We start from the raw sequence: 20,290 nt of genomic DNA on the forward strand, positions 1-20,290 counted from the left end.
TCCAGGCCATCAAAAATGAGGTTAAATTGTTTTCCAACAAAAGGAAAGAGATAAAAAGAGGAATCAAAGCACTCGCTAAAACTGTAAGTGTTGTGATATCACAGCTAAGCTGTGATGACAAACTCCAAAAACATAATGGCATAGGGATGAAGTGTTTCTTTCTTTCCCTATATAATGGTTCTGGGTGGGTGTTCAGGCCGGTGGCTACTCTGTTCCATGCAGTCATTCAGAAACCCAGGCTGACAGAGACTCTGCTATTTCTAGCACATGGCTTCTAAGGTTGCCTTGCTTGATTTCATCCCACTCAACTGGAATAGGGAAAGAGCACGGAGGCATGCACTGGGCAAATCTAGAGGTGGCCCTTACTATTGTTAGACTGAACCACAGCGATTGCTATTTTATAGCAATCAAATTCAGCCAAATATACTCCAAATATTTTTCTGTTTTGTCTAAGGCATAGATCTAACTTTTTTAAAAAATAAACACCGCGTTTTACCAATTCATTTTACTGAATGTGGCCATCCTTTTCCTGCTGATTTGCAGTGCCTCCCCGGATTCCCATAAATATGGAATTGTTTCTAGATAGTCTGTATTCTGAAATTGAGCACTGATCTTTTCCTTAGCCAATTCCAAACTATTTTGATTGCTATAGATTTATAAAGTGTGGTTATATCTTAAAAGTAATTCTCCCTTTGCTCTTCATTTTCAGAAAATGTTGGCCTCTTTATGCACACTTTTTTATTTGAATTTTAAAATCACCTTGTCAAGCTCTGTAAAAAACTCTGATTTATTTTATTTTCGTTTATTTTTATTTTTTAATATAAATTTATTTATTTTAATTGGAGGCTAATTACTTTACAGTATTGTACTGGTTCTGCCATACATTGACATGAATCTGCCACGGCTGTACATGTGTTCCCCATCTTAATTGAAAATAACTGCTTACAGTTTGATTTGGCGAAGAATTTCTTTGCCATCTTTGAAATTTTATATATATGTTTTTATATATTAAGATTTATGTTATAAATGTTGTAAATCTTTTATATAATAACAAATATATATATATTTCCAAATTTTTAACAAGTTCTTTAGTCAAGTTTCATAGTCTAAAAGTGACTTTGTGTATGTTTCTTATTAGATCCTTTGTGGGTGGAATATTTTCTATTACATTTTCTGACTGGATACTACTGGATATGAATGTTACTAATTTTGTATATGACCACCTTTCTGACTTCTCTTTTTAGTTCTGTTGCTTTGTCAATTGAATCTCTTAGATTGTGTAAGTAGACTATCAATATCTCCTGAAAATCATGTGTCTCTTATCAATCTTTATATTACTTTATTTATTTTTCTTATCTTATGGTAAGGGCTTCTAATGTAATAGTATCAGAACGTGCTTGTCTACTAACCTTAATGGGAACATTTCTAACTTTTAAGTGCAATGCCTGCTATTTTTCTGTTAGATATCCTTTTACAAATTAAAAGAAATCCCTTCCTATACCTTGTTTTATAGGAGTCTTTATTGTTAATTTTATTGTGAAATTTATCAGATGTTTTCTATTCTTTGTATTCCTCAGATAGACTTTGGTCATTTTAAGTAGTACACCAGATTCAACTTGCTACTAATGTTTTATTAGTATTTTTGTATTTCTAGTCATAAATAATATTGGTCTATTTTTCATATACTTTCTTGGTTTAATTATGATATTGGAGTTAGAACAGCATTATCAAGTGATTTGAGTAGCTTTCTAATTTTTTTCCCATTCTCTGGAATAGTTTGTATAAAATGGAGATTCTCCACTTCTCTAAAAAGGATTTGATAAACAACCCCACATACATGTAAAACTATCTGGGTCTGATGTCTGTTGCAGAGTTGATTCTTTCCCATTGTTTCAAGTTCTTCTATGGTTATCAGTCTTACCAGGTTTTCTATTTCTTTTCAGGTATAGATTTAACAAATTATATTTTCTTAGAAAACTGCCTAAATGCATAAAATTATGTAATAGTCTACTTTTTAAGTCTCTTCTGATTTTTGCATTATAGTCCTGTTTTATTCCTAATGCTGTATGTTTGTGACTTTCATCTTTTTTCTTGATCACCCTATCCAACAGAATTTCCATTTTATTAACATTTCCAAGGAATCAGGTATGGTTTTATTGATTTGACTCTGTTATTTTGAGATAACATTATACTTTATTTTATACCTACACCTTTTATAAATTTAGGATTTGATCAATTTAGAATTTTATTCATTCCTCCTTGCTTCATTCAGTTTTATTTTTCCTCTTTTACTTTTTTTAGTTGGAAGTGTGGTTTATTTCCTAGTTTTTTCCATTATACTGTGCATTTGACCATAAATATTCCACTGTGTACCACTTTGACTACATTGCATTGATTTTGATATACAACTTTCTCATTATTGCTTAGTTGTAAATATTTCTAATTCCATTTTGAACATATCAACCAAAGGGTTTTCTACAAGAATGTATGTATTTTCCTGTTTTTTATTTCCAGATTGTTTTGTCTTTTATTTATTTATAGATTGTATTGTGTATCTTTCTGTTGCTAACTTTGAACTTTATTTCACTATGCTCAGTAAATAAAGCTTGTTGAGATTATCTCTGTGACCTTGTACCTAGTCCCTTTTTGTGAGTGTTTCATGTGTTAGTAAAGAATATTTTGTTTTCTGGGTTTTGGGGGCAAGATGGGTAAAATGTTCTTTAAATTTCTATTAGATCAATCTAATGGTGTTAGTAAAGTTTATGTTTTTGCTATTTAAACTGATTTCTAGGTGATAAGCAGTTTGTCAATTTATCCCCGTATTTCTATCATATTTATGCTAGATGAAAACACGTGCATGACAGATTGCCTTGATAGATTGCTCCTTTTATCCTTGGGAAATATTTATATTTGCCTCTTTGGATGTTTTTGACTGTACACTTTGATTTTTATATTAATATTTTTGCTCTCTTTCCTTTTGTTAGCTCTTATTTACATATCTTTTTCAACTGCTTTATTTCCAACTTTGTTATGTCCCCTAATTAGTATAGAGTTGGACTACTTTCTTTAAATCCTATCTAAGAGTTTTAATGGGTGAGGTTAGCCACATTTACTATAATTATTGATATGTTTAACTTAATCCCTGCCATTTTACTTTGGGTTTTCTGTTAATTTCCAAGTTTTTTTCTTTTTCCTTCTTCCCTGTTTGGATTGCTTGTGCATTTTTTGTTATTATTGTTCTTTTCTTTCTTTCTTCTTCTTCTTTTTTTTTTTTTTTTTTACCATTTTGGGACTTTTCTATTTTTTTCATAATTCTATTTTTTTTTCAGTTCTATGGGACTTCCCTGGTGTCTAGTGGTTACAGACTCTTCACTTCCATTGCAAAGGACAAGGGTTCAATCCTTGGTTGGGAAACTAAGATCCCACATGCTGCATCATGTGGCCAAAAAAAACCCATCAAATTCTAGCCCACGTGCTTGACTTACTTTTTTTTTTTTTGTAACATTACCTGGTGCCTTCCTGCTCAATAGTATAGAGCACAGAGGCATTGACATTGCCTAGAATCTCAACCCCATCCCAGATATCCTGAATAAGAATCTGCTATTTTGACACGATCCCCAGGTGATTCGCAGGCACATTGAGTTGGAGAAACTCTGGTTTAGTGTGTGTCATACGGTGTGCATGCTGTCATTGCAGTCATGTCCAGCTTTTTGTGACCCTATGAACTGCAGCCTGCCAGGCTCCTCGCACCATGGGATTCTGCATGCAAGATTACTGGAGTGGATTGCCATGCGTGCCATCCTCCAATTCAATCCATGTCTCTTACATCGCCTGCATTGGCAGGCAGGTCCTTTACCACTAGCGCCATCCAGGAAGCCCATGTCATATCATACCTGCCCTCCAGATTAGAGTCCAGTGTGCTTACTTTGTTCTTACTTTTTACTTTCTCAACTCCTTATGCTTCTCCCACTTTGTCTCACTGGTATCAGTTAGAATTATAGTTTAAATTGGTTGTTTTTTTTTTAACTCTTAAAAATGTGTAAATCTTGTTTAGACTTAGTAAGAATTTCCTCTGACTTCAGTATATCCTTAATAATCCTTTCAGAGGGGTAGGTATTAGTGAACTTTCTGGGTCCCTGAATTTTTACAAATGACTCTGTTCTGACCTCACACTTGAATGATGGTTTGTTGACTATAAAATTAGAGATTCAAAGTTTTTCTTCCACTTAAAACTTTGACCCAAAACTATTGATCCGTTGTATTCTTGAATGCAGTGTCACTGATATGGGTTCTTCTCTTGGTCTTATTCTTCAATTTTTGTGAAACTCTTCTTCCTCTTTGGAAATGTTTAGTATTTGTTTCTTGTTTCCATACAATCTGTTTCTAGTCCTGGGTTGTTTGTTAAATCTTGAGTTTTCATGCTTTATTGTGTCTTTAAAAAATTCTGCCTATTGTTTCTTTAAACATTGTGGCCCCAGTTCTCCTATTCTCTTCTTCTTAAAGTCATATTAGTAACAGGTACTTGTAGATATGTCACACACATTGATTGATTTTCCTTTTACACTTTCATCTTTTTATCCTTTGTTATACACAGGGAGGATTCTTAGCTGACTTTTACCGATCTTCAACTGTGTCCATTTCACTATTCAGCCCATCTATTGAATTTTCTGTTTGTTTTGAAGATTAAACTTTTCAATTCCACGACCTCTTAATTATTTTGATGATGCAATATTTTGCATCCCTAGTTACTGTGAAATTCTACTCTTCTTGCTCGATTAACTCTTTTTCTTTGCATAACAAGTTTTCTGCTTATTAAATTTATTGTCTCTCTTCAGTGGTTTTGTTATACCCCAAATATTTGGAGATCTATTTTTTTGATTGTTGCATGCTCATCTTTATAATTGAAATTCCCTGTTATAATTTCACCACAACAGTGCAGCAAGCTTGGGAAGAAGATGTGTAGGAGATCTAACTTCAGCAGATAATTCCAGTCTACCTTTTGCCGGAATACTGTCTCATGGACCCTTGGGCTATGCTGCACCATTCAGATCCAACTGATTTTCATATTTTAGAACCAATTTCCATTCTGTGAAGGATTCTTTCTTCCTCTTTTGATTGCAGCATTGGATTCATTGATTTATTACACACTTCTTTCTCTTGATTTTATGGATTGGGCAAGAAAGGAAGATTGCAAAGCCCATTCTCAGTCCATTTTGAAACTGAAGTCATTTTTTTCTATTATATTGTCTTTGTTGTTTTGGTTGATTTGTAATGGCTCTTTACATCTTGAAGATATTAATACTTTGTCATATATGTTGTAATATGTGTCCCCAAAAAAAGAAATGCAAAAAAGTAAAATGGCTGTCTGAGGAGGCCTTACAAATAGCTGTGAAAAGAGGGGAAGTGAAAAGCAAAGGAGAAAAGGAAAGATATACCCATTTGAATGCAGAGTTCCAAAGAATAGCAAGGAGAGATAAGAAAGCCTTCCTCAGTGCTCAATGCAAAGAAATAAAGGAAAACAATAGAATGGGAAAGACTAGAGATCTTTTCAAGAAAATTAGAGATACCAAGGGACCATTTCATGCAAAGATGGTCTCAATAAAGGACAGAAATGGTATGGACCTAACAGAAGCAGAAGATATTAAGAAGAGGTGTTAAGAATACATAGAAGAACTGTACAAAAAAGATCTTCATGACCCAGATAATCACGATGGTGTGATCACTCACCTAGAGCCAGACATCCTGGAATGTGAAGTCAAGTGGGCCTTAGGAAGCATCACTATGAACAAAGCTAGTGGAGGTGATGGAATTCCAGTTGAGCTATTTCAAATCCTGAAAAACGATGATGTGAAAGTGCTGCACTCAACATGCCAGCAAATTTGGAAAGCTCAGCAGTGGCCACAGGACTGGGAAAGGTCAGTTTTCATTCCAATTCCAAAGAAAGGCAATGCAAAAGAATGCTCAAACTACCGCACAATTGCACTCATCTCACATGCTAGTAAAGTGATGCTTAAAATTCTCCAAGCCAAGCTTCAGCAATACATGAACCGTGAACTTCCAGATGTTCAAGCTGGTTTTAGAAAAGGCAGAGGAACCAGAGATCAAATTGCCAACATCCACTGGATCATGGAAAAAGCAAGAGAGTTCCAGAAAAACATCTATTTCTGCTTTATTGACTATGCCAAAGCCTTTGACTGTGTGGATCACAAGAAACTGTGGAAAATTTGAAAGAGATGGGCATACAAGACCACCTGACGTGCCTCTTGAGAAACCTGTATGCAGGTCAGGAAGCAACAGTTAGAACTGGACATGGAACAACAGACTGGTTCCAAATAGGAAAAAGAGTACGTCAAGGCTGGCTATTGTCACCCTGCTTATTTAACTTATATGCAGAGTACATCATGAGAAATGCTAGGCTGGAGGAAGCACAAGCTGGAATCAAGATTGCCAGGAGAAATATCAATAACTTCGAATATGCAGATGACACCAACTTTATGGCAGAAAGCGAAGAAGAACTAAAGAGCCTCTTGATGAAAGTGAAAGAGGAGAGTGAAAAAGTTGGCTTAAAGCTCAACATTCAGAAAACTAAGATCATGGCATCCGGTCTGATTACTTTATGGGGAATAGATGGGGAAACAGTGGAAACAGTGTCAGACTTTATTTTTCTGGGCTCCAGAATCACTGCAGATGTTGACTGCAGCCATGAAATTAAAAGACACTTACCCCTTGGAAGGAAAGTTATGACCAACCTAGACAGCATATTCAAAAGCAGAGACATTACTTTGCTAACAAAGGTCTGTCTAGTCAAGGCTATGGTTTTTCCAGTGGTCATGTATGGATATGAGAGTTGGACTATAAAGAAAGCTGAGCGCCACAGAATTGATGCTTTTGAACAGTGTTGTTGGAGAAGACTCTTGAGAATCCCTTGAACTGTAAGGAGATCCAACCAGTCCATCCTAAAGGAGATCAGTCCTGGGTGTTAATTGGAAGGACTGATGTTGAAGATGAAACTCCAATGCTTTGGCCACTTGATGCGAAGAGCTGACTCATTTGAAAAGACCCTGATGCTGGGAAAGATTGAGGGCAGGAGGAGAAGGGGACGACAGAGGATGAGATGGCTGGATGGCATCACGGACTCGATGGACGTGAGTCTGAGTGAAGTCCGGGAGTTGGTGATGGACAGGGAGGCCTGGTGTGCTGTGATTCATGGGGTCGCAAAGAGTCGGACACGACTGAGCGACTGAACTGAACTGAACTGATGTGTCCTTTGTCTCTGAATCTTTTGAAGCTATAAACTTCTAAAGATATTTTTATTATAGAAATATTCAAATATGTGTATAAATAGAGGGAATAATAATCTAATCTGATCACCAATAGTGTTTCCTATACCCGTCCACTAGGGCTTCCCTGGCGGCTTAGTGGTAAAGAGCTCGCCTGCCAGTGCTGGAGACGCAGGAGACTTGGGTTTGATCCCTGACTCAGGAAGATCCTCTGGAGAAGGGAATGGTGGCCCACTCCAGTATTCTTCCCTGGAGAAGCCCATGGACAGAGGAGTGATGGGGTTGCACAGAGTTGGGTGTGACTGAGTGACTGAGCACGCATATACACCATCCTCTCCCATGCCCCTCTCACCATGCACATATACAATATCTCCAGGACATTAGGACATTTTCTTTTTGAAAACTATCCTGGATTTCATATCATTTCACCTTTAATTATTTAAGTGTATGTATCTACAAGATAAGAACTCTGAAAATACTTAAGAAGAATACCATTAGCATACCTAAATATCTGTAATTTCTTAATATCATTACATATTTTTGTTGTTTTTAGATAAGTAAGCTTTTATGAATTAACCCTCTAACCTAATTCTTTGCTTGACAGTTACATTTAGATAAACAGAATATCTATTTTTTATTGGTTGCTGTCTGAAGAGACTCAAGGAAACGTCTCTTTAAAGTTTAATTGTTTACTCATCTCCAACCTTTCCTACTTGAAAATTCAGGTTCTTGACATGATGGAAGAAAATGAAGCAGCAGATGATATTGCAAAATTAGAGCAACAAGAATTTGGCCTGGATCTTGAAGAACTGGAGAGGCTGCATAATGAAAATGAGCAAGAAGTGGAAAAGGTAACGAAAACCTTTATTTAAGCACCATAAAGATTTAATAAAGAAAGTAAAAAGAAAAATGGGAAGGAGAACTTTTCCAGAATAATGCAAATAAAATAAAACTTTTCTACTGTAACGTGAATAAAGCAAACTTAGTGCATATAAATGGAATGAGTCAGAGAAGTTATGGGGAAGAGGAGCGTCTAGACCAGCCAGACACCTGTTGTCTCTTCACCATGACATTATGCCAACCATCTTCTGCCATATATTTGAACATTTTTGAAAGTCTCCTCAGCCACCTGAAACCAACTTCAAACATTTTTTGTTTAGTAAGCGCTTTCTTAATTCGAGCTGAAGTCATTCTCGCTGTACTCACTGATTCTTCTAATCTTTGAGCACCATCTACACGATAGCCATTGTGAAAGTGGTTGGAGAAGACTAGCAATGTATCCCCTTTTCTTTTTACAACAGATAGGAACCAATCTAGGGCCTTTTTAATGTTATTTGATTGTTGTAGCAACCCAAAAAGGTAAGCTATTGTTTTCCTCACTTAAGGAAACTAAGTCATAGAGCCTCAGTCACTTGGTTAAGTCACTGTATTCACTTGGTTAAGAGAATACAACTTGAGGCAGAGCCAGGAAGCAGTCCTGGTCTTGCCCTCTGTGCTTCTGGCTCATCCTCCTTGGCCCTGGCCTCGCTCAGGCCTGGGATACCACCAGCTTCTCCCAGGCCGTTCATCTTGACCACCCTAAAATGAGTTGGCTTAGATGCCTGCTCCCGTCCTCATCGTCTCATTGCTTCTTTCTTTAAGCTCACGTCTGACCGCTCAGCCCCATGAACCTGCCCCTCTGGACGCCCGATCACTGATGCAGCCACTGTGCTCACTCGACTCCAACCCATGCCTCTGCCCCAGAGGCCCCACTCCTTGTTTCTTATCAAATTCCTGTGCCTCCCTCGAGGAGCTTCCTTGATCCTCTGACTCAGACTTTGGTACAGAGATAAGCTCTTCACATGCTCATTTCCCTCATGTTGTTTATTTTTCCTGAACTCTGGGCTTTTGAGGAGATATCAGCCCTACACTGGTTGTGATAGTAGAACCCGACAGTCCAGGACAGAATACTGTTAGCAGATGGCACCATAAATCCACCTGGGAGCAGAATATTTGTCCCTGGGGAGAGCAAGGGATCCCTGTCCTAAAGAAACCACGCTACTAGCCAGCTCTGGCCAGGATCCCACCAATAAGGAAGAGACCAAAGCCCAATAATGACCACCTGGACATTTAATTAATATTAATTAATGTGTAATAGTAATACTGTCCCACAGTATTAATATTTTTCTGAAAGGGTTGATCAAGTAGCCTCAGAAGTAGTAAAGGGAAAGCCTGAAGGGCCCTAGAAATCAGTCAGATTCTGACAACTGATATGCCAAAAGAGCTGTTTATTTAAGAAAAACTAATTTTAAACTGTTTTAGCCATTTACTCAATGGACAAAATCAAAAACAAAATGCAAATTAAACATGGTATTTGTTCAGACAATGAATAAAATGAAAATAAATGAATGAATCTGAGAGTACTATTCTCAGCTAGTTTTCTAATAATTCTTCCAACAAAGTGAAATAAAAAAAAAAAAAAAAAGGTCTGTACAACATTGTAAATCAACTACACTTCAGTAAAAAAAAAATTTTTGAAAACAGATTCTGAAGAGGACCCTAACAACTAAAGATTGTTGGGTGTCACTTTCAGGCTAGCTCTTGGTAAATTTTATTGAAATAAGAATACTTCATCACTTAAATATTAGGTAATAGAGTCAGTTAAGGAGATAAAAACTAATTGAGGTAACATATGCTTCTAAATGGGAAAAAGTACATCCCCAGGAGTAGTAGAACATTCATTTCATGGTAGATGTTAAAAAAAGAAGAATTTAGTACAGTAAAGACCCCAAGGGAGAGGTCACAAACTGGCACTTCGGATGTACATTGACAAGAATTAAGCCAACATTTTTAGCTATTTCAAACTTTTCTAATAAAACAAGAATACTTGGCATGGTGGGTTTGCGTCACCGCCTTGCACCAGCCAGCCAGCTCTGTGAAGTGTGTATGGCTATCTAGCTAACACAGCTGTGCAACGGCCCGTACACCTGCCTTGTCTCCTGTGTAGGACCTGCCTGCCCTTAGTGGTGTTCATGTTGACACCCTGGTCCTCAAGGAAGGAAATCCTAAGCCTGTAGACTAAACCTTAGGTTCTCAAAGATAGGGGAATACCCCCTCCAAGTACATCTGGTTAAGGAATTTATACAGTCAAGCTATTTTCTTTGAGGCCACATTTTCAACATTATTTTTCCCTTCTGTGTTCTTGAAGATAAGAAAGGATGTTGAGATGCAAAACCTAGCCAAGAGATATTTGGCTGAAATCATCAAAGAAGAATGCTGGAATTCAATGGCTGTGAAAGGCCGAGCTCTTAAGGTAACAGATATAACTTCAAGTACATCTTAGCCAATGAAAATTTTCATTGAAAGTCTCATGGCAGAAAATTTTAAAAAGAAAAAGTGCAGCCAGGACATGGAAGCAACCTAGATGCCCATCAGCAGATGAATGGATGAGAAAGCTGGGGTACATATACACAATGGAGTATTACTCAGCCATTAAAAAGAATACATTTGAATCAGTTCTAATGAGCTGGATGAAACTGGAGCCTATTATACAGAGTGAAGCAAGCCAGAAAGAAAAACACCAATACAGTATACTAACGCATATATATGGAATTTAGAAAGATGGTAACGATAACCCTGTATGCGAGATAGCAAAAGAGACACAGATGTATAAAACAGTCTTTGGGACTCTGTGGGAGAGGGAGAGGGTGGGATGATTTGGGAGAATGGCATTGGAACATGTGTAATATCATATATGAAATGAATCACCAGTCCAGGTTTGATGCATGATACTGGATGCTTGGGGCTGGTGCACTGGGATGACCCAGAGGGAGGGTACAGGGAGGGAGGAGGAAGGGGGGTTCAGGATGGGGAACACGTGTATACCTGTGGCGGATTCATGTTGATGTATGGCAAAACCAATACAATATTGTAAAGTAATTAACCTCCAATTAAAATAAATAAATTTATGTTAAAAAATTAAATTAAAAAAAAGAAAAAGTGCAGGAAAGTCCATATATAGGAAAGCAAACCATGCCTTGCCCCTTCCTGTGCTGAATTCCACCTCCATGTTTCACTTTCTCTGGGTCTTATTTTTCCCTCTCTGCTCGGTCCCCATGTGCTTCTAAACCAGCATCTCTCAAGATTTGTCTTACACCTCTTTCTCTCTTTCCTCTATGACACCACCTGCATCCAAGTCTCAATATCTGTCTATTCCAAAAAAGCCACCTCACTCACATTCCACACAGATTGAAAACTAGATCTAATAATGTTCACATTTCTACCTGTATCTAGCTTCACATTTTCTAAAGGGCTGTTTTTGTGCCTTTTTATTAAGATTCCTCCCAGTGCAGTTTCCCCTCTTTGTCTAGGGTAACCGAAAGTCCCAATTTATGCCTGTGATCCTGGAGTAACTATTAACGGCACCTTTTTCACTTTCAAATATGCCATCTGTTTAGGTCATGAAGTATTGGTCACCCTACATCTATGAGCTTGAGTATTGCTCTAAAACAGGATTTCTTGAGAACAGCACATTTGGGGCCGGATAATTCTTTGTTATGGGTGCTGTCCTATGGATTGGAGGATTTTTGCAACATTCCTAGCCTCTGTCTACTAGGCCCCAGTAGTATCTACCACGCCTATTAGTGACAGTCAAAACTGTCTCCAGACTTTGCCAAACATCCCTGGGGGCCTGAAGAAGATGGGGACAGGGGCAAGCAAAATCACTTCTAGTTGAGAAGCACTGCTCTAGAAATAGATCTTTCACAAAAGTACAGTATTTTCTTACAAAGTTTACACCAATACTGATGGCATGCATTGTTCTTTTTTAAAAACTTCCATGAGCCATTTTGCTCATGCATGATGGTAGCCTATGAATTAGTTTTAATCAGAGGAAACATCTCCCACAGTGCCCCAGATACGCATAATTGTACTGACAATGTATTTTTTTCATTTTGCTTTTTTCACCCCCAAGTGCTTTCACATCCCCTATGTGGTTGAGAACTTCCCAATGAAAGAACGCACAGATGAAGAGTTGAAAGAACTGAAGAGAGTTGTGCAGCAAAAGAAGATTGAAACAGAGTGTCTTAAAGTACAATTTTAAATATATATGTGTGTTTATTTATGATGTTTTCTGTTTCAGTATTTCCTTCATACAGATTTGAGTCAGAATACTACTTAAGATACGTCTAGATATTGTTTGTGTTTATATTTGTATATATTTGTATGGTTGTTTATATTTGTATATATTGTTTATATTTGTAGGCCTATATCTAAACAGTAAGTCTAGAACCTATATCCTAACAACTTTGCCTATCCCTCAAATATAATGATATACTTTAAAAAATTATATTTGGGAGTTTGTTCTTGTTCTGGTCATGAGTTCTTCATCCACTCATAACTCATTTTTATCATCTCTTATCACTGGGGATTGTATTTTAAGATAGTTGGCCAGGGATGAAGTAGAATCTGTTTTGCTGGGATTTATGGTTTTCCTAAAGTAATCCTAGCATTTCCCTCCCAACAATCTCTGTCAAACCACTTAAAAATACTGTCCAATTGGTATAGTTCCATTTCGGCCAGAACTTTGCAGTCATTCTTTTTCTGACACATAAATTGAAGGCATGCTTAATTCTTCTTGCCTACGCATAACAGTCCTATGGGAATAAGTTCCTGTAAAACATGAAGAGAAGGTATATTTTTTAATGCTTAAGTACCAAGAAAGACTCAGAATATTTATAAGCAGCTGTCATCCTGACAGAAGAATATGAATATTATACACTATCAAGAACATTTTTTAGTTTCATGATTTATCCACACTTTATCAGTTTCTGAAGCTTTCTCTTCAGCAGGTTCAAGAACTATCCATCACTTTAAATTCAGTTGCTGGCAAGACAATTAACATTTTACAATACTTGTTGAAATAATTAGGTTGTCTCAAACTTGCTCTTTAGAGAATTCTTCTTATTGCATAACTCTCATCTCATCTTTTTCTATATTTAGCTACGGAAAGAAATTGTAGAGGTTCAGTCTGCAGTTCCCATGGTTAAAAAGCATCATGAAGAGGAAGATGAAGAAGAGGAAGAAGACGGGACAATGAAAGATACCAGCTTGCCCAATTACATGCTTGGCAGTCTGAGTACTGATTTTAGGGTACATACCTCTTTATTGTCAAGCCAATTGGAACTTCATTCCAGAGAGGAGAAAATCAACCAAATTATATTGCTGAAAGTGGGTGAATTTTTTCTTTATCTTTGAAAACCTCAAACTTCCCGTGAAGTGTCCTGCAAAGGCTCAGACTGAAATCTAATGCCAGTCCAATGATGTCTTTAAAGTACACAGAGAAACATGCAGATAGCTAGCTCCATTTTCTTTAAACAGAGCTTATGGACAAGAGTTGTTTTCATCAATGTGGAGTGGGTTCTTTGATACCAGGTTTTGTAAAGAGCACCCTCCACTGGCTAATGTCACAAACCGTCTTTCTACAAAGGTCTTTGGGAAGCTCAAAGATAAAAGAAATCCTTGAATGCCACCTTCTAGGTAACCCAGATGTCAGTTAGGAACTCCTTGTAAGATCAAGGAGTGATTGCTTATCTATCTTCTTAACCTGGGGAAATACAATTTCCTTTCTAAGATTTCTATAAGTTCTGGGGCTCAGTGATAAGGTATGGTGTCCTTCAGGCTCTAAGCTCCTCCTTGCTTTCAACCCAACAAGTCAGCTTCAGAACACACCACCTATACAAGCCAACTGAAGGTTTTTGAAAACCCAGTAACTTGAGATTGCACCAATGCAGATGGTTTGATATTTAATGTTTGGTCATCCCTGTTCTTGAAAATCTTTCAGCCCTGTCTGCAATTTGAGTTCTAACTTCCTACTACGTTATTCTGCTGTCTCTTCCTATCTTTTTCTCTTCTTCGTCTCCTCCAATACCTGAAATTCCTACGTATTTATTCTGAGAACTGTTTAGTTATCTCTTTGGTTGCTTAGCTTCTGCTGACTTATGCCCTCAGTGTCCCACCTTCCTGCCACTTTATTAAAACCTTTTCCCTACGGAAAATATTTTCAGGCTAGGAGAAATTCTGGTGCCAGCTGTTAAGACCATTTTCCACCCTGCTTTAATGGTTTCATCTTCAGTAGAATAGATATGTAGATTGAACTCTGATGATAAAATAAAGTCTACTTTTAGTTTGACCCATCATTCTACTCATAAGCAGTTGCCAAACCAGAGATACCTTAGTAATTGGCTGATCCAACTAGCTGGATTGGGCTCCCTTTCTAATTAAAAATGAGCCGTCTGTACAGAGGAAGAATATTGTACATGGTTGTGCTTCTATGGGAGCTTCTCCAAACAACCTCTACAGTGCATCTTCTCTTCACCTCATCTACCCAAACATGATTCCAAAAAAAAGACATTTTCCAACTTAAATACTGAATGAAAGTGTTAGTCGCTCAATCGTGTCTGGCTCTTTGCAACCCCACGGACCGTAGCCCACCAGGCTCCTCTGTCCATGGAATTCTCCAGGCAAGAATACTGAAGTGGGTAGCTATTCCCATCTCCAGTTGATCTTCCTGACCCAGAGATCAAACCCCGGTTTTCTGCATTGAAGGCAGATTCTTTACCATCTGAGCCACCAGGGAAGCCCAAATACTGAATGTTGCTTTTCAAATGTTCTTATGATGGATTAAAAAAAAGCATACACCAAAGTAGATAAAATAGTCCAAAGAGCCTCCATGTATCCATTATCCACTTCAGCATTTGTTAACATACCTGCACACTGAATTACAATGTACATTTCTGGATATACACTGTGGTGTAACAGTTATGCTGTTGCCTTAATCCTGCTCATGGTCAGATGCCGCTATAGATTACTGAACCAAGAAATGACTTAATGCAAACAGTATTTTAGATTAACTTGTGTATAATTTGTAAAATGATTTTGGAGAAAAAGTAAAATGTGGGCCCATGTTGCCAGTAAGGGTATAATACAGGATGTGTTTATAACATTGATATTTCAGGATATTATTTACAAGGTAAAAACAGCTTTCAATAGTGAGTTTGATGCTGCATATAAACAAAAAGAGATTGAAATTGCACGTGTGAAGGAAAAAAATGTAAGGATTAAAGAAATTATTTTAGATCTGGAGTTGGAAGAATCAGTCTGGCAACCAGAATTTGAGGACTGTGAAAAGCCAGAGAGAACCCTTGTTGTGGAAAGTAGTGAGGTATGATTCTCTGTGTATCATCTCTCGCCTTCTTTCTCACGACATTTTCCAGGCTCTTATTTATTCTTCTTCTTTTTGCTGCTAGAAGCAACTGTATAAGGTAGAAATCTTGGTTGCAAGTAACAAAATCAGCTAACATAGCCCCAGAAATAATGAGGATTTCTTTTATGAATCCCATGGAGTCCAGAGAAGATTTGGACACCAAGCCTAGAAAGAAGCAGGAACCGCATACCAGAGCCTTGTGAGGAGAGCAGAAGTGCTCTTTCTTCATCTTTTGATTCACTTCTGTCTGCATTTCAGCAGCCTCTAGTAGTTTCTGTGTTATATCTCCTATATTCTAGGGAGCATCTGGTCCAAACTATAATCTCTTAGTCATAGGTCCAGATTTGCCTGGAAAGGGGCTCCTTGGGCCAACTTGGGCCCAGCACCTATAGCCATAGAGGTTGGGTCACATCATGGGAATGAGACTGATGGAGCTCCATTAGTTATGTAGCCATTACAACAGTATGGGTTCCAGAGGAAGGGGCTCACTGGACAGCCTTCTTAAAATCTGTTTGGCACTGAGACAGTTACAATGAAATACTTAAAGAGAACATTTCAAATATAACCATATTTCATTTATAAGAAGTGATCCAAAGAGAATACCCTTGCTCTCATGAAACGATCTTGATTACTTCAGGGCAAAAGATAAAAGTGTTGCTTAGAGGTAATAGCAACACTAACAGTCCCTGTTGAAAGTAATCATCTATTTTTCTAACTCTCTCATTTTGAATCGCATCTTCATTCCAAAATAGGAAATTGGTAGCAAAACCTGGGTATTCCCTCTATCCCCCTAATTCCGTCTAACCCCGTCCCAGTGTGTAGAAGGAAAGTTTGGGTTTTGTAAGAATAACAGCAGGAAACGACATTTTCTCTTTCAGATTTCAGCTCAAAGACATATTAAACCGTGGCAAAAAGCCAAAGCAGACTTGCTTGTGACCCGTGAAATGGAGCGATTGCTTCTGACACGGGTAGGCAGTTTTCCTCTGGTGGCGCCTAGGACCCTTTTTCCTTTTAGGTATGCTTGTTCCTAACTTGGCTGAATAGTCTTGTACTTGTACTTCAGCAGAGACAGACATTAGAGCATTTGTCGTGGTCAGAGGTCACTGGAATCTCAGTGGCCTCTTCTCCCCTCCATGCATGCCACTGCCCGCCCTCCCCAATCCTAAATACAGTCAGTCTAATATTGGGGTGGGGCTGTCCCTGGTGCCACTGGAGTGGTCTCTGTCTCAGTGACCCTCTCTGACCCTGGCTCTTTCCCAAGGGCCCTGACTCAAGACGTCGAGCCCTCATGGACATGATGGGAGGAGTTCTGGAAGTCAAGAAGGAAGACATTTTGAGAATGGTGAGATTCCTGGCCATCCTTATGGAAGGTGGAATGGGATGGAGCAAGCTACTTAACCATGACCTTAACCATTCGCATTTTTTCCTGTGTGAACCTAAATTTTAGAAATTCTACAGCAATAAATATACCACCCCCAGTGCCTCATAAGGGCTTCCCCGGTGGCTCAGACAGTAAAGAATCTGCCTGCAATGCAGGATACCTGGGTTCAATTCCTAAGTCAGGAAGATCCCCTGGAGAAGGGAATGGCAACCCACTCCAGTAATCTTGCCTGGAGAATTCTATGGACAGAGGAGCCTGGCGGGCTGTAGTCCATGGGGCAGCATAGAGACGGACATGACGGAGTGACTAACACTTTGACTTCACTCAGTAGCTTATAAACATGAATCAGGCAAATAAGTTTGAAACCACAGGCTTGTCCTCCAACCTGAAAAAAAGCCAACAAATGAACAACTGAAAATGCAACTACAGTGGTTTTTGTCTCTGCAGAAAGCAGGGATAAAACTTCACCTGTAATTCTCCAGATACACCGAGGAATATGCCCTTTGATGCCTGACATAGGTATCCTGGAGCTCTGACATAGTTCTAGCTATGAGGATATCAACTTGCATGTCTGAACTTGTCAGCTCAGAATCAGGGTTCATCCCAAACTATTCACCCTGGCTTAAGTCACAGAAAAACAGTTGTAACATTTTTTCATATCCTTTGGTCAAAGTGTTAGGTCATTGTCTTGCCAATGTGAAGAACTATACCCTTTTAAAGGGCTCTTTTTAAAAACTGTATCAGTAACTCAGTTTTACTCTATTGCTACATTTATATTTAACCTAGATGCTTTTCTTTATTTCTTCAGGTGATTCCTCAGCCTGCGTTCATGGTAAAACCTGATGCTTTGTGGTCTGAAGAGGAAAGGAAACTCTTCAAAGAGTATGAGAAAAAAGTCAAGGAGTTAAATGAAGAAAGAGATAAGTATAGAAAGGTCAGAAGAGCAGAGAATATGGCCTACCTTACCAAGGGTTTTGTTTCAGTATCTTTTTAAATGACATTTCAAAAGGCATTTTCTCAAGTGCCTTTAGTAACCTCAGGATGTTGTTTCAGCTTAAATTATCAAGAGAATTTGAGGAAGTGAGTGCAGATAAATTTAAAGACTTAGAACAATTTTAAACAATAAGAACACACAGCAAAATTGAAAGTTCTTATTGATTTCCCATGTTACATCATTACAATTCATTTGGTCCTTCATTCATTCTTCAGATGTTTAATGAACACCTATGACAGTATGTTCAAGGTACTGCTGTCTCTTGCCTACATCAATTTAAGCTGCATGCTCTTGCTGTATTTGCTCTCAATTTCAAGGAAAAGACGTGAAAGAAGAATGACACAATCAACAGAATTCTAATTTGAGATTTCTGAAATGCAGGACTCCTACTTTTCTCCTTCCATCATAAAGAAACATTCCAACATTGGAATTGCTTACCATTATAATAGAGATGTAAAAGTTGATGGTATACAACCAAGTTAATATTTATCCTTCTGTGAAGAAAGTAAAATCATACCATCATTCAAGGCAGGACAGTTTGTCAGCTTTATAGAGGCTGTATTTTATGAACAGCTCCTTTGAACCTATTGTTAACTTGTCCCTGTTTTTATTCACTGCATCCTCTAACCGTGCCCTTGCGTTTTATCCAAAATGAGTAGTTCTGAGTGCAGTAAAGATGTCAAGAATTTAACAGAATTCAGATGCCTAAAGTGGTAGCATTTACTTCATGGTCTTGCACAGTAAAATACTCTCTTGCCTACACCTTCACCCCCTGCCCCTTGACCATGCTCACCTGGTAAAAAGTCAGCCTTGATTAAACCAGCACTCAACTTTCTCTGCATTCACATCATGCAGTGGGTGAAGAAATATAATAAAGTGACTATATGTTTTGCTTTTGGAGTTGGACAGTTTGAGTCCAATGTGGCTCATGGAAATGTTATTATCTCTGAAAACCTCAGTCTCCTCATCTGTAAAATGGGCATTCTGGAACCTTCTTTCTGTACTGTTGTGGGGATGCAAGAAGGCAATACCTGTAGTTTTCTTAGCATTGCCCCCAAACTTAGGAAATGACCCCATGTTAACTATTTTTAAAGAATAAAAATAATAGTTCACACTCATAGTATTAAAAAAATTTAAAAATTAAATCACCGTGAGATCATTAAAAAAAAGAAAAGAAAAAATGCTCCATGGTTTCACTCTGATGACATTAGTCCTTATTGGGTTATTAAAGCTGCTCAACGATGCTATCCCCCCTCCCCCCAGGTTTCAATTTCCCCCTGGTTTAACCTGGTGGATCTTTTTTAAAATGCAGATTCATATTCTTTCATTCTGAGGATAGAGAAGGCCCCTGAGATTCTACTTTTCTATTGAGCAACCACATGGTTCAGCTGCTGCTGCTGGTCGGTGGTCTACACTTTACGTGGCAAGATCCTAGAGGACCATGCTGTGTGCTCTCCTCTGTCCTCAGACTTCCGACACCTGACCCTCAACTCTCCCCTTAGTTTCGCTCAGAGAAGAGGAGCAACTAGAAGAGCTTTTCCTTACCCTTCTCCCACCACATCTACCACCCATCCACCTTGAATCCATAGATCCTTCTTGCCTTTCTCGGATAAAATGGCCTTGTAGCCACCCGTACCTCATGTTCCAGTCCATGCACTGGGTCCCGTCCCATCCATCTGTTTAATGCTGTCGCTCCAGCCATCTGCCCCATTTCCCTGCAGCATAAGTTTGCCCCTCTCTACTGGATTTTTCCATAGATGCATGCTGTAGTCTTACATGTTGTATACATCTCTTATATTTACAAAAGAAAAAAGACTCCTTTGAAGGTTTGTAAAAAAAAAAAAAAAACCTTTGTATTATGGAAAATGTCAAACATATATGAAAGTAGAGAGACAATATAACAGACCCAGGAGTAACATCTGTGGCTGAAGGGGAAGCCCAGAATACTTCACGAGGCCTGCCCTCCACCTGCCCCTTCCTTTTGGCAAAATGTAAACAATCGCTCCCTAGGAACATCTGATGTTCCTACATGTTAACTTTGGTGCTGATTTCCTTTTAGTCTTTAGAAACAGAAATGAAGAAACTTCAAAATTCTATTCAAGAAAGCACACAGAATTTTGACGAACATTTGAAAAGACTCTTTGAAAGGAGAGTGAAGGCAGAGATGGTTGTCAACCAGGTAAATAAAAGCTTCACTTATATGACATTCTTTTAAGGAGCCTCCAAGGCCTTTCACTCTTCTCAGGATAAAGAGCAACACCCTGTCTGGCAGGAAGGCCCTGCACTTGCTGGCCCTGCATCCTGTTCCAGCCTCATCTGTGCCACCCTCCCCCTCACTTGCCATGCTCCACTCTCTGCCACCTGGTTCACACTTCCTTGCTCCCAACTCTGCC

At 38.3% G+C, this 20,290-nt stretch overlaps 1 protein-coding gene across 1 annotated transcript in view; it reads left to right on the forward strand.

Moving 5' to 3' along the window:
* The window catches only part of CFAP43 (cilia and flagella associated protein 43), a 99,325-nt gene that overhangs the window by 62,097 nt on the left and 16,938 nt on the right, over window positions 1-20,290 (forward strand). Inside the window, exons 19-28 of the mRNA XM_018041743.1 lie at window positions 6-83; window positions 8,006-8,131; window positions 10,468-10,572; window positions 12,232-12,348; window positions 13,260-13,487; window positions 15,274-15,480; window positions 16,401-16,490; window positions 16,784-16,864; window positions 17,712-17,837; window positions 19,957-20,076. Of these exons, the coding sequence (XP_017897232.1) occupies window positions 6-83; window positions 8,006-8,131; window positions 10,468-10,572; window positions 12,232-12,348; window positions 13,260-13,487; window positions 15,274-15,480; window positions 16,401-16,490; window positions 16,784-16,864; window positions 17,712-17,837; window positions 19,957-20,076 (1,278 nt within the window). The remainder of the gene's footprint in view (window positions 1-5; window positions 84-8,005; window positions 8,132-10,467; window positions 10,573-12,231; window positions 12,349-13,259; window positions 13,488-15,273; window positions 15,481-16,400; window positions 16,491-16,783; window positions 16,865-17,711; window positions 17,838-19,956; window positions 20,077-20,290) is intronic.

Source organism: Capra hircus, chromosome 26, assembly GCF_001704415.2.
Source record: "Capra hircus breed San Clemente chromosome 26, ASM170441v1, whole genome shotgun sequence".
Lineage (NCBI taxonomy): Eukaryota > Metazoa > Chordata > Mammalia > Artiodactyla > Bovidae > Capra > Capra hircus.